The sequence below is a fragment of the Malus sylvestris genome, chromosome 15 (assembly GCF_916048215.2).
Source record: "Malus sylvestris chromosome 15, drMalSylv7.2, whole genome shotgun sequence".
In the NCBI taxonomy this organism is placed as follows: Eukaryota; Viridiplantae; Streptophyta; class Magnoliopsida; order Rosales; family Rosaceae; genus Malus; species Malus sylvestris.
This window is the reverse complement of record NC_062274.1, coordinates 19,886,106-19,899,765: the sequence shown is the minus strand read 5'-3', so window position 1 is coordinate 19,899,765 and position 13,660 is coordinate 19,886,106. Positions and strand designations below refer to the sequence as shown.

The window sequence follows — 13,660 nt, the reverse complement described above, 5'->3', positions numbered from 1 at the left end:
TTGGCTCTCATCTGAACCCGGTCCAATATCAATGCCGGAAGCCAAGTCCGCTAGTCATGGGCAATAGCCCAAAATTCTAATTTTTTTTTTTTTTTTTTGTGAAAATGTTTTTTCCTCTTCGTGTGGTCAAAATGTGAAATTTGGTTAAACCCCCGGATGGTGAATCTAAAATTTCTAATTTACAAATGGAAAAGAATAATACTAAATTGTAGTACTAGTCACAAGAAGATAGCATCTTTGAATATTCATGTGTACAATAACATGTCATTTAGAAATTTTTGGGAAAATAAACCAAAATTTTAAGCAATTTGTCATACCAATTTTTTGAAATCATTAATGTGTCATCTCTCCATAACTCTATTAAGTTTTCTATCCAATATTAGTCATGTGCCTCGCACATGACTTGTGTTTAGAGTTATTTCGGTCAATTTAATGTCTTACTTTCCTTTTATTAAGTTGTATTTGACAAAAAACTATAGGGTTTCTTAGGCAATAGAACAATATTTTTGATATGATAGCAATGAAATGATCATGCAATGCACTCTCTTCTGGTTATTCCAAATATGTAATCATACACAAGTGTGAGTTTGCATTTTAACATGTCACGAAGACATAATTTCATACGGGCTCTATAAATGAGAAAGGGGTTGACGTTTGGTGCTATAAATGGAGCTTATGCGCTAAAGAAAAATAAAAAATTTAAGTGTTTGTACTAAAGAAAAGTAAAAAACTTGTGAAAAATGTTAAAATAACCTATATAACCCCAAACACAAGTCATGTGCAAGGCACATGACTTATATTGGATGGAAAACTTAACGGAGTTAAGGTGAGATGACAAATTAATCACTTTGTAAAGTTGGTATGACAAATTGCTTAAAATTTTAGTTTATATAACAAATTGAAAAATCAAGTTCATATAACATTTCAAAAATTTTCCCTTAAAATAATTATGTAAATGTATAAAGATACAAAAATTGTAAAATGACATATAGATTAAAAGTATCAAAACATAATGAGAACACGGGGATCAAACATATAATGAGTGTCCATCTAAGAGCCATTTAGCACTACGGTCAAATAGTATTCCTCGTCACTTTTAAGTGAGAGGTCTTAGGTTCGATTCTCTCCGAAGACGGATTTGAACCACATTATTATTGCTAGCCCATTTTGAAACTTAGGCCATCTCTAACCGATGGCTGGCCAGATGGCTCGTTTTAGCCCTCTAGCCCTCCAAGATTCTTCAAGATATTAATATTTTAATGAACAGTACAGTGTCATATTTGCCTCCGTCTCCAACCGAGGGCCAGAGGGCCAGAGGGCTCGTTTTAGCCTTTTCACAAAAAACCGTCTCCAACCGAGGGCCAAAGGGCCATAGGGTCAAACATAATTTATTTTTTAAAAACTACAACTTAAATTCAAATCCAACGGCTAAGTGACATCAGCATGACGTCACATACAATGGCTTAGGAAGTTATAGGGAAAAAATAGAATTTAAAAAAATATATGAAACAAATTTTGTGAAATATAAGTTATAGAAAAAAATGGAATTTAAAAAAAAATATGAAACAAGTTTGTGAAATAGAAGTTATAGGAAAAAAAAATAGAAATTAAAAAAAATATGAAACAAATTTTGTGAAATAGAAGTTATAGAAAAAAATGGAATTTAAAAAAATATATGAAACAAGTTTTGTGAAATAGAAGTTATAGGAAAAAAATGGAATTTTAAAAAAATATGAAACAAATTTTATGAAATAGAAGTTATAGGAAAAAAATGGAATTTAAAAAAAATATGAAATAAATTTTGTGAAATAGAAGTTATAGGAAAAAATAGAAAAAATAGAAGTTATATGAAAAATTTTGTAAATAAAAAATCAAATGAAACCCAACGGCTAGCTGACTAGCTAGCCGTTATATTAAAAAAAATCAAACTATTAGTGTCAGTTATAACCGACACTAATAGTAAATAAAAAAAAATTTGCCTATGAATACCTATTACTGTCGGTTATAACCGACAGCAATAAGGAAACTATATAAAAAAAAAAATAGTCAGCCATTTGGCCCTTTGGCCCTTTGAAATTCCGTGGAGCCCTCCCAGATTCCAGAACCTTCTGGCCCTCTGGACCCTTCGGTTGGAGATGGCCTTAGCCCGCCCCCTACCCCTTTGTGTAATTAATATCGTTTGTTAAAAAAAATATAATGAGTGTCCATCTAAGTATTGAACAAGTCTATTTCAATTTATTGAAAAAAAAAATGCAAATGAAAATTATCTATTTTCTGTCTAAGTGAGAGTTGTGACTTAGGGGGGGTCTAGGTGAGCGCCTAGGCAGGTCTAGACACCCTTTCTTAAATTTCAAATTTCTAAGAATTAACCAAGACGGTAGCCAACCACCTAGCACCGATGTGCCATTAGGCGGGAGGTTTAGAACAATGGTACAAGGTAGTTATGTTGTGTAGCAATACACTTGTATAGTATGTGACCAAAAGTCACTACCATCTTTTGAGAGGGGTCTCAGTCTATACTAAATACAACAAAGGTTGGGTAGTGCACTGTTTGTGAATCAAAAAATCAAAGTTTGGGTGACAGTCATACATTACACAAAAGACTTATCCTTACATCTGCCACTGCATTGCCCTCAAATCTCTACCACCTATCTTTAATCCAAAACCCACCAAAAAGATCCCACATTTCACACAATTCTCTCATAAAACATCGAACTTTTGCTTCTCTTTTATTTCTTCTCCCTGTTCCTCCTCAGCATTTTAACTCCACAGCCATGGCTGCAGCTGTAACTGCTGCTGTCTCCTTCCCCTCCTCCAAGTCCTCCGCCCTCCCCACCAGGACCTCCATAATCTCACCTGACAGAATCACCCTAAAAAAGGTACAAATTCCTAGCCCTGGTAAATTAATCACTTGGGACCAAGTTTGGGTTCCGCTTCCTGTAGCTTAGATGAAATTAGTGTAGAATATCGTCTTGTACGAAACAAAGTTTTGTGACATGGGGGGTTGTTTGTTTCTTCAGGTTCCTTTGTACAACAACAATGCTGGTGGGAGAGTGGCCTTGATCAGAGCCCAGGTGACCACCACCGAGCCTGCTCCACCTGCCAAGGTTGTGAAGGAATCCAAGAAGCAAGAAGAAGGGGTTGTTGTCAACAAATTCAAGCCCAAGAATCCCTACACTGGTAGAGTCCTTCTCAACACTAAGATCACTGCTGATGATGCACCTGGTGAGACCTGGCACATGGTCTTTAGCACTGAAGGTATGTTCGAGTCTAAATTCTTTAGGAAATATGCATACATAGAACCGGTTATAAATTTTTATATACCGCTTGTTGTATGTTTAGTGTATCTTAGTTTTATGTTTGCTTAAAAGTGTTTATAACCGGTTCTATCTGTGCGTATTTCGTAGTTTGTTTTCCGTACAGAGAAAAAATGCGTAATATGGTTCTATTTGCTTGTAGGAGAGGTGCCCTACAGAGAAGGGCAGTCCATTGGAGTTATTCCAGACGGTATTGACAAAAATGGGAAGCCTCACAAGCTGAGGTTGTACTCAATCGCCAGCAGTGCCCTTGGTGACTTTGGAGACTCCAAAACTGTGAATTTTTACACTTTTCCAATTAAATGTAGAATCAATTGGCTTTTATGCTCAATGTTATTTAACAAATTGGTGTGAATCTGCTGGCATTTTTGACATGCAGTATTGCCGCTTTAGGCTATTAATAAACACGTTTTACTGATCCAAAATTTTCGATCTTTGCTTCAAATTTGATGGTGGTTTTGTCTGAATCTGATTGCCTCCATCCAGGTTTCTCTGTGTGTGAAACGTCTTGTGTACACCAATGACGCAGGCGAAATTGTTAAGGGAGTGTGTTCGAACTTTTTGTGTAAGCACATATATCCCTAGTTCCGTTTAAATTATTTCATGAGGCAATTCGATTAAGAATAAACATAGGCTGTGTTCGGCTTCTATTGGGAAACGATTTGTTTGTTGTAGTAGTTCGAATTCTAGTTTGAATAGGCCGGCTGGTGCATCATGGTATAAATTTTCTCTGTTTCAGGTGACTTGAAGCCTGGGAGTGACGTCACGATCACCGGACCAGTTGGGAAAGAAATGCTTATGCCAAAGGATCCTAATGCAACCATCATCATGGTATAAATACTTGTCAGGTTATGTATTTAGGAAGAAAACAGGACACTCAAATGTTTAATCCCGCATGAATAGTTCCGGTTTTCTGACATGTCTTTACTAATGCAGCTTGGAACTGGAACTGGAATCGCTCCTTTTCGATCATTCTTGTGGAAAATGTTTTTCGAGAAGCATGAAGACTACAAGGTAAGCATCAGTACTTGTTGATTTTACCTTCAGAAAGTTTCCTGACATAGAAGAACACTCGGCACGCAGCATACATGAAATTAACACACAACACAATTTCCTCAAGTGCATATCCGATCGGTGAATCCTCATTCGTTCTTTGATTGGCCCTGTGTCTAACAAACGATCAAATTTTGACATGACGGTGTAGTTCAACGGTTTGGCATGGCTCTTCTTGGGTGTTCCTACAAGTAGCTCATTGCTCTACAAGGAGGTAAGACATGTCAAGAGTTTCTTAATTCTCAGTCAATCCTTTGCAATTCACCGAAAACTTGACTCAGTGAGAAATGATTGTGTAAAACAGGAATTCGAGAAGATGAAGGAGAAGGCCCCCGATAACTTCAGGCTTGACTTTGCCGTCAGCAGAGAGCAAACCAACGAGAAGGGAGAGAAGATGTACATCCAAACCAGAATGGCTCAGTATGCAGAAGAGCTATGGGAGTTACTCAAGAAAGACAACACCTACGTTTACATGTGTGGTCTCAAGGGAATGGAGAAGGGTATTGATGACATCATGGTGTCGTTGGCCGCGAAAGACGGTAAGATCATAGATTGCACCACATTTGTCGAAAAAATGTAAAATCTCACGTCGGAAAATTGGCGAAACAAAGTCTACTACATAACGAACAGTTCTAATACTAATTGCACAGAAGCCTTTGCGATGAAACTGACACCTATTGTTCTAATAGGTGGTAGTTATCAGTCCGTCTCTCTGAAATCTTGACAAGATTTTGATGGCCAAAGACTAATGTTTTGTGTTTGATAAACTTTTGCAGGCATTGACTGGATAGACTACAAGAAGCAGTTGAAGAAAGCAGAGCAATGGAATGTGGAAGTCTACTAATTTCTTGTCATGCTATGTACGTAGATAGGTAAAGGTCTTTGCATTTTTTCCCTTCAGCAATTTTTTACTCCATTGTCATACTATTATAAATGGCCACAAGAATTTTATTTCTCAAGGTGGAAATTTACACTTTTGATTTAAAAGAAGAAAATCAAATTATCTTCTCAGTCAAGATTTGACATTTATGTTCTTATTTTAAGTAAGTAAATATGTCGTAAGTTTTTTTTATTCAATTGTTTACAAAAATAAAATAGTAAAAAAAGAGGGAAATAGGGAGTTAGCAACTTTTAGGAGATTTGTCATTGCTTTATTTCTCCAAACTTGGTTTTTCTATCATTGCTTTAAATTCATTACATTGTTGATGTCTTCCTTTGAAGATGTTTCGTAAAGCTGCCTAATTAAGATAATTCTCGTAACAAGTGGGACCATGTGAGGCCGGATAAAACCAAAATATAGTAGTGCCTTTCAAAAGAGGTGATCAGAGCCCTTTTCCCTTTGTCCTCTTGACATTTGATAATGGCTAGAAAGACTCACACCAATGACCATTTGATTACACCTTGTTTTATCATTTGACAACACAATCCTCTTTCTCTAACATTTACCAATTTAACTTACTAACACTATCGTTTGTCAAAAAATAAAATCTAAATTCCATTCCCTTTTTTGGGAAAAGAAATTCATTCATGTTCCAACAAAAGATGTTTGCCGCCAATGATAGATCTCAGAAGGGAATACAAAATGGACTAAATAACAAGAAAAATAATTGGGTAAATTACACTTTACTACCTCAAGTTTGGGGTCTATTGTAACCTCATACAACATTTTTAAAACATTTCACTTTCATATCTCAAGTACTATTTTATTTCAATATAATACATCCGTTACATTTTTCATCCATTGATCTGTTAAGAGCTAACATGGCTGCCAAATTTGTGTCACGTGACAAAAAAATAATTTTTTATTCATTTAAAATATTATAATAATTTACCCAATTAAAAAAAAATGAAAACCCAAAGACCCATTACCCCCGACCACCTCCTTCCCCTCTCACTCTCTTCACCTCCCCTCCCATCCAAAAACCCACCCCACCCCCACCTCCCTCTTCAACGATTAAACCATGACCTTGGGCCTCTGGACCGCACCCCGTGATCCCACATAATCCACAGGCAGCGTGACGAACACCGACGATCCTCTCCGACGACGCTGCTGCGAGAAGTCGTGGAAGAGCTCATACTAGAGGTTGTTGTTGTCCGGCGAGACCAAGCCTCTGGTAAGGAAAGAAAATGGAAGGGATGCAAGTGAAGGTGGGGGGAGACTTAGTACGGGTGTGGCAAAAGGAGGCGGAGAAGGTAAAAGGGGATGGAGATGCAATCGCCATTGATAGAGGCTCAAGGTTTCGGGAATCGAAAAATGGTGGTGTGTGATGGTTTTGTTGGGAGAAATGAATGAGCGAAGGGTTTTCTGGGGGTGGGAAGGGAGGTGGGGTAAGGGGGTTGCAGGGTTCGCGATGGCGTGGGGAGGGGTTGCGGGGGCGTCAGCCGTGGAGAAAGAAAGGAGGGAAGGTTGTTTAGGGGTTGCGAGGGAGGTGGGGATGGGGTGTTTGGTTTGAAGGGAAGGGGAAGGGCTCGGGGAAGAAGATGGTGTTTAAAAAAAAAAATTATTAAGGTAAATTATTATAATATTTTAAATGAATTAAAAAAAATTGCCACGTGGCACAAAATTGGCAGCCATATCAGCTATTAACGGATCAATGAATAGAAAATGTAACGGATGTATTATATTGAAATAAAATAGTACTTGAGGTATGAAAGTGAAATGTTTTGAAGATGTTGTAGGCTGAAAACAACAAAAACCTTTGAATTTGTAGAAGATCATTCTCAGAAAGCCGGAATTGCATCTCCAATGTGTTGTATCGCATTCAACATAGAAAAATTAAATTGAATCAATAGCATGTATATCAATTCAATAAAATAATTAATTAATTATAAAAAGAATGATTAAAACGTAATACTCCCCTGATTGAAGAATAAACTCTTTTTAGCATAGTGTCAAGAACGTGCTGATAACGTGTTGTAGGCATAATTTACTGAACAATTATGGAGGCCTTAGAGAGAGGGGTGCAGCAAGAGTAGAGAGAAAGAGAGAGATGTGTAATTGTGAGGTGTGTTCTATTCCACCCCATTGTGCCTTTAAGGTCCGTTTGGTACGTGGGACGGTGCGCCTAAAACAGGTAGAACGCGCTGTTCCACGGAACAAGTTTTGGATGATTTTTCGTTCCGCCTCCCCCCCCAGAACGACTTGTTCCACCTCCATGGAACACAAATTTATAACATTTTAAGACAAAAATACCCCTTGTCTTTTTCAATATTTAACCATCTAAATCTTACAACAAACCCTAACTATCATCTTCTCTTCTCTGCCGCTGTGAACTTCTTCAGCTTTGCATCTCCTCTTCTCAACCTTCCTCCTCATCCTTTTTCATGTAGCCTCTCTGTGAACTTCAGCTCTACATCTCCGTTCTAGGTTCGATCTGATTGTGATTGTGTAGCCTCTCGGTCTCTCTTTCTTTGTATTTTGTAGTGCTTCGATCTGCCCAATACTGCATCTGCAACTGAAAATAAAAAAATTGCTTCCAAGAGGTCCTTTAATTAATTTTGATGTAAATTTGAAGTGGCATTATTATTCTTTTCTGATTTGCTTATTTCGATTTCATTGACACCCAGTTCTTAATTCTGCTAAATTTCTTTGTATTTTGTAGTGCTTCGATTTCTTTGTATTCTTTTATGATTTGCTTGTTTCGATTTCTTTGTAATTTGTAGTCATTTTAATCTTTTGGTTCCGTTCTTCGTCCTGCACACCAAATGTAGAACGAAACAACTTTCCCATTCTGTTCTACGCATACCAAACATAACATGGAACCACTGTTCCGTCCCGTCCTGTCCTGTCTCATCCCGTTCCGTAATGTCTGCGTACCAAATGGTACCTTATTTATAGTAGTAGGGAAGGTTAATTCTTTACCCTTTTAGGATTACAACTCTTAATAGGTAATCAATTCCTAATAGGGATATAAGAGATATCCCTAGATATACTATGATTTACACAATCACATTCCTAATCTAATATGACTGCGACAAAAAGAATATTTTACAGGACAAGATTAATTTTAGAGGTTAAAGGATTGTTGTAGTACATGGAGGAGCAGCAGATCCAAGCACCTAAGACCATCTCCAACCGAAGGGTCCAGAGGGCCAGAGGGCCGAAAGTAGCTCAAAAACCGTCTCTAACCGAGGGCTAGGCCAGAGGTCTCTGGAATCTGGGAGGGCCCTATGGAATCGTAGAGGGCTAGAAGGCTGGAGAGTTGGCGAGTTTTTTTTTTTAAGTGTTGGATTTCCTATCGGTTAAAACCGACAAGAATAGTATAGAATATAATGAATTAAAGCTAACGGCTACTGGGATATCTATTAATTAGTATTAACCGACACATATAGTTTGAAAAAATTTGAATACAGCGGCTATTTCACAATTTTTTTTACAGTTTTATTATTATTTTTTATTTACAAAATTTATCATATAACTTCTATTTTTTCCTATAACTTCTATTTCACAAAATTTATTTCATATTTTTTTTAAATTCCATTTTTTTCCTATAACCTCTATTTCACAAAATTTGTTTCATATTTTTTTTAAATTCCATTTTTTTCCTATAACTTCTATTTCACAAAATTTATTTCATATTTTTTTTTAAATTCCATTTTTTTCCTATAACTTTTATTTCACAAAATTTGTTTCATATTTTTTTTAAATTCCATTTTTTTCCTATAACTTCTATTCCTCAAAATTTGTTTCATATTTTTTTTTTTAAATTTACAACATTAAATTAAATTAAGTAACATGAAAAAACATTAAACAATATGAATTAAAGTTGTAGTTTTTAAATAATAAATTATGTTTGGCCCTCGGTTGGAGACGGTTTTTTGTGAAAGGGCTAAAACGAGCCCTCTGGCCCTCGGTTGGAGACGGAGGCAAATATGATCCTATACTGTTCATTAAAATATTAATATCTTAAAAAATCTTGGAGATGGCCTAAAAAGCTTAAAAAAGTAAAAGAAGCCCAAGGGGGATTAAGAAACGGGCCTGACACGGATTAGGGTTTTCATTTTATATAAATACAAACTAATAAAATACTTTTACTATTCATCCTTAGATTTGCCGTTGCCTTCACTGCAACTCTCTCTCCCCCTCTCTCTCTCCTCTGTATAATCACAGTCACTCTCTCTCTCTGTATATCGCTTTCAAACCCTCGCGTAAATCCATATCAGAATTTTAACCTTTAACCATGGCGGAGGAGAGATCGACCGGGAAGGTGCGGTGGTTCAACGACGTCAAGGGCTACGGCTTCATCACCCCCGACGACGGAGGCGAGGACCTCTTCGTCCACCAGTCCTCGATAAGATCCGACGGTTTCCGCACCGTCGCGGAGGGCGAGACCGTCGAGTTCTTTATCGACTTCGGCGACGACGGCAAGACCAAAGCCGTCGATGTGACAGGACCTAACGGCGCGCCGTTGGTCGGTAACAAGAAGGAGACCTTCGGTCGCTCTGGGGGCCGCGGTGGCGGTGGTGGCGGTTTTGGATTTGGAGGTGGATGGAGAGGCGGTGATAGGAGGAATGGAGGCGGTGCCGGTGGCGATGGGTGTTATAGTTGCGGCGAGCCTGGGCACATGGCTAGAGATTGCCGTCAGGGCAGTGGAGGGGGCGGAGCCGGTGGTGGTGGCTGTTTTACTTGTGGTGGGTATGGCCACGTGGCAAGGGTCTGCCCTAATGGGACTAGCGGTGGTGGTGGAGGTGGCGGCGGCGGCGGCTGCTACAAGTGTGGTGCATTTGGGCATATGGCGAGGGACTGTGCTACTGGTGGAGGCGGCGGCGCTGGTGCTGGTTCTGGTGCTTGCTATAGCTGTGGGGCATATGGCCACATGGCGAGGGATTGCAGCAGCGGCGGCGGCGATAGCAGTGCTCGTGGAGGCGGACGATATGGATTGAGCTCTGGATCAGGTTGTTATAACTGTGGGGAAGCAGGGCATTTTGCTAAGGAGTGTGCTAATCCTCCTAATCCCAACGCTTGAAGGAAATAAAAGAGGAGAGAGAGTAATAGTAAATATTCTCTTCAAGAATCTTTGATCTTTTTGTTGCTAAATCATTAGTCTTTTTAGTATTTGGGTCTCTTAATTTTGCGTTTTGGTGGGATATACATATGATGGTTTTTGCTAAAGGGATTTAATTTTTCTGATCGATGGTAAGTGCCGTTGTTTGGCGAACAAGTTTTCCCCTTTCACATGCATATATGTGGCGGTTCGGCTAGAGAACTAGGTGCCTTTTTCATATTAATCCTTCTTGTCATGTTATCGGTGACGCTCGGAGCTATTAAATTGAAAGCCTTTTATTTCAAGTGTTAACTTTGGTCTCTACTTTCGATAATTGAACAATGTGTGTGGTTTGATGATGTTCTTTTCATTGGAAATTGAATTAGACATTTTCAAATGTTGTGGCATGCCCTTGATTTTGTTTTCAACTGTGAATTTATGGTATCTCCAATGTATTGGTGTGGTGGCTTGACTATGTTGTGTTATTTTCGGTTTGGCAGAAGTTGAATTAAATGTCTTCAATTATCTCTAACTTTAGGCGATAGAGCTGATTATCGTCTTGTTTGTTTTCGCATTGTTGTTGATAACTTGATATTGCATTGTGTACCGGAATCCTGTTTAACTTTGCTATTTGTTACATCTTGTTGCTGTTGAGAGATTAGGTGTTTCCAACATTTGGAGAAAAAGAGATGAACCACTTGCATTTTTGTTACTAGTTAATAAGGGATAGGATTTGTGATCGTTGCAGTTGATGCATTCGGGAGCGAAGAGCTGATCATGATCCTTATGTTCATGAGTATGCATAGGTATTCTGTTTATATACATGTGATTTAATGAACTTGAGCAGCTTGTCATCTGTTGTTGCTGCTGTTGCTTAAGTGATGGTGGGGGGCAGCGCTGCAAACTTAAGCAGCTTGTCACCCCCATCTGGGTCTATTGGGTTCTACCCAGCAAAATCTTTTTAAGCCGTCCAGGCGAAGCGTGAGTAAGTTGTCAAACTAGCATAAGCTTTAATGGGAACTGACACGCTTGCAAACCCTTTCAGTTGTGGCTTGTGTACCCCTTCAAATGTTGAAATGTAGATTAGAGTGGCGTTTCTGTTAAATGTATTATTGATCCTTTCTGCCCGTGTCTGGTCTCCTTCATGTATAACCTCGTATTTTTAAGGTTATGGTATAACTTTCCTTGTAGCTGTAAGGGTGCGTTTGTTGTACCGGACTGTCTCGAACTGGACTAGCCTCAGGGACTAAGTTGAACTGGTTTAGACTAGACTAAATTGGACTAACTTAGTGAAGCGTTTGGTGACTAACAAGTAGGATAATTAACAAACTCTAATATTATATTATTTAATCTATAATTATTAATATTTTATTTTTATCCTATTTTTTTATCCCTCTATTCCTCCTTTACAGTCCCATTTTGTCCCTCTTTTTCTCCTTTTTTTCTCCCTTTTTCGTTCCAATCTTTTCCTCCCCAGATTAAACCTCTCGATTCCAACCTCTCTCCTCCCTCCTCCCTCCTCCCTCCTCGATTTCAGTCTGTATATCTCTCTCTCTCCTCCCTTTCTCTCTTTCTCTCTAGCTCTACGCTAGTCGAATGGAACCCTCACGGCTCCATTTTTTTCGATGAGTTGCAGGTTTCTCGACGAGTTTTCCAACTAAATCTTGTCGGATTAGATGAGGTTTGCACCACTAACAAACTCTTCCCCATCTCTGGTCCCAGATCCGAGCTTTGCATGCTCAAATCTATCATGGATTCGATAAAACCCAAACCGCCCGAGACTTCCAGGCCATTTTTCGGCCACCTCCGACCACCTTTTGGCCTTGATTCAAGTAGAATCGTAATCCCCTCACTCCCATCTTCAATTTGGTATTTTATATGAAAATTGGTTGTGAAAAGCATCTAGTCCAATGGTTTTCGAGGGTGAGTGGTCGAGGAGCAAGGCGAGGAGGAGAAAGGGGACAGTCTTAGTTAGTCCCATGGTTTTTGAGGGGTCTCACTAAGACCAGCTAGTCCCTGATTTAGTCCAGGCGAGTGAGACTTAGTCTTATTAAACTTAGCCCATGTCAAGAACAAACATGGGACTGGACTAACCCTTAGTCCAGTCCAGTCCAGTCCGGTACACTTTAGTGAGGGCAAACAAACGCCCCCTAAGAGTTTTAGTTAACTTGGGACATGCGTTAAAGACTAGAAGTGAATTGTTTTTCTTTCTCGACCGATCCCTGCTCATTGTTTTGTATGGATAGTGAGTAGGGAATAGGGATAGTTTCTAGCTGAGATAGCATTTGGAAATCTCAGATGGTCTTAAATCATATTCTTCTATTTTGACTCATGAAGGTGCTTTAACCAGGATTTTGATTCGAGTCACGATAGCAACGGCCCAAACCCGTTCGTTACATCTCGAAGGTATGACACTGAACTTTTTTTTTTTTTTTTTTTTTTTTGGTTTAGAATTTGGGTGCCAGATAAAATTCAATGAGGGTTTTTGAAAAGCTACGTGGCTAAGCGAGTCTTGGCGGAATCACTTTTTGGACGAGTCTCGCTAGCACTTCCCATTAATTAAATACAATTCCTGGTACAGTTAAATGTGAACATCTAGTCTGAATTTTGTTTCCAAATCTGATGGAGATGTATGCTTGTCATCTAATTTCACTTTATGGGTTATCCTGAAATTGTGTTTTGAAGTGACCCAAAGAGCATGGGCTGCAGCAATTGGTAAATGTTTGGGTCTCCGTCGGTCTGGCCCTTCAGGTTTCCAGAGGACACTTACCCTTCTGTTTTTGACCCAAACCTTGGCCTCCGCTGGTTGTCAAGTTGCTTGCTTGTAGCGAAATCAACGTTTGCGAGCTCGGGGTCACTGAAATTTAAGGTTGAATATCATTTTCTAAGTTATGATCTCATGTAACCCACATATTTTATATTTGTTGAAGACCAATCCACCTCTTGCCCGCTAAAATTAAATATTAGAAAATCGTTACTGCTATTCGAAAATGACGAGTATGAGGTTTTAGGTTCAAATCTCAACAATGACGATTTTGCAATCAATTTGTTCTCTTGCTCAATTAGTGTAAATATATAGTTTGATGGGATTTCTTCTTTCTTTTGGAACCAAGTACCAATAGAACTTCATGGTTGCCGCTCAAAGGAGCCAAAACCATAAAACAACATAAGCACTGCCGATTTGTTCATTGTTCCCAGTCCTAGTATACGCTTCAAGACATTTTAGAAGTAAGATATTGCTATAAACTTAATGCTTTTTATATGTATAGTAGTGATTACTGCATAAGAACGTATTAAAAATATTTG

The 13,660-nt window shown here is 38.6% G+C and overlaps 2 protein-coding genes across 2 annotated transcripts; both read left to right on the top strand.

Annotated features, from left to right (window-relative positions):
* Positions 1 to 2,638: 2,638 nt before the first annotated feature.
* On the top strand, positions 2,639 to 5,386 carry LOC126604941 (ferredoxin--NADP reductase, leaf isozyme, chloroplastic). The gene is made up of 9 exons (XM_050272271.1): positions 2,639 to 2,879; positions 3,021 to 3,258; positions 3,460 to 3,593; positions 3,804 to 3,882; positions 4,057 to 4,148; positions 4,254 to 4,331; positions 4,522 to 4,584; positions 4,675 to 4,909; positions 5,147 to 5,386. Exons 1-9 carry the CDS (start codon positions 2,775 to 2,777, stop codon positions 5,212 to 5,214), a joined length of 1,092 nt encoding a protein of 363 aa, XP_050128228.1. The 5' UTR covers positions 2,639 to 2,774; the 3' UTR covers positions 5,215 to 5,386.
* A 4,010-nt stretch (positions 5,387 to 9,396) lies between these two features.
* On the top strand, positions 9,397 to 10,666 carry LOC126604940 (cold shock protein 1-like). Its single transcript, XM_050272270.1, has one exon. It carries the CDS (start codon positions 9,551 to 9,553, stop codon positions 10,334 to 10,336), a length of 786 nt encoding a protein of 261 aa, XP_050128227.1. The 5' UTR covers positions 9,397 to 9,550; the 3' UTR covers positions 10,337 to 10,666.
* Positions 10,667 to 13,660: the final 2,994 nt, after the last annotated feature.

Coding starts and splice junctions, on each gene's coding strand:
- LOC126604941 (XM_050272271.1), top strand. CDS start 2,775: ATGGCTGCAGCTGTAACTGCTGCTGTCTCCTTCCCCTCCTCCAAGTCC. Junction 3,259..3,459: donor CATGGTCTTTAGCACTGAAG/GTATGTTCGAGT, acceptor ATTTGCTTGTAG/GAGAGGTGCCCTACAGAGAA. Junction 3,594..3,803: donor ACTTTGGAGACTCCAAAACT/GTGAATTTTTAC, acceptor GCCTCCATCCAG/GTTTCTCTGTGTGTGAAACG.
- LOC126604940 (XM_050272270.1), top strand. CDS start 9,551: ATGGCGGAGGAGAGATCGACCGGGAAGGTGCGGTGGTTCAACGACGTC.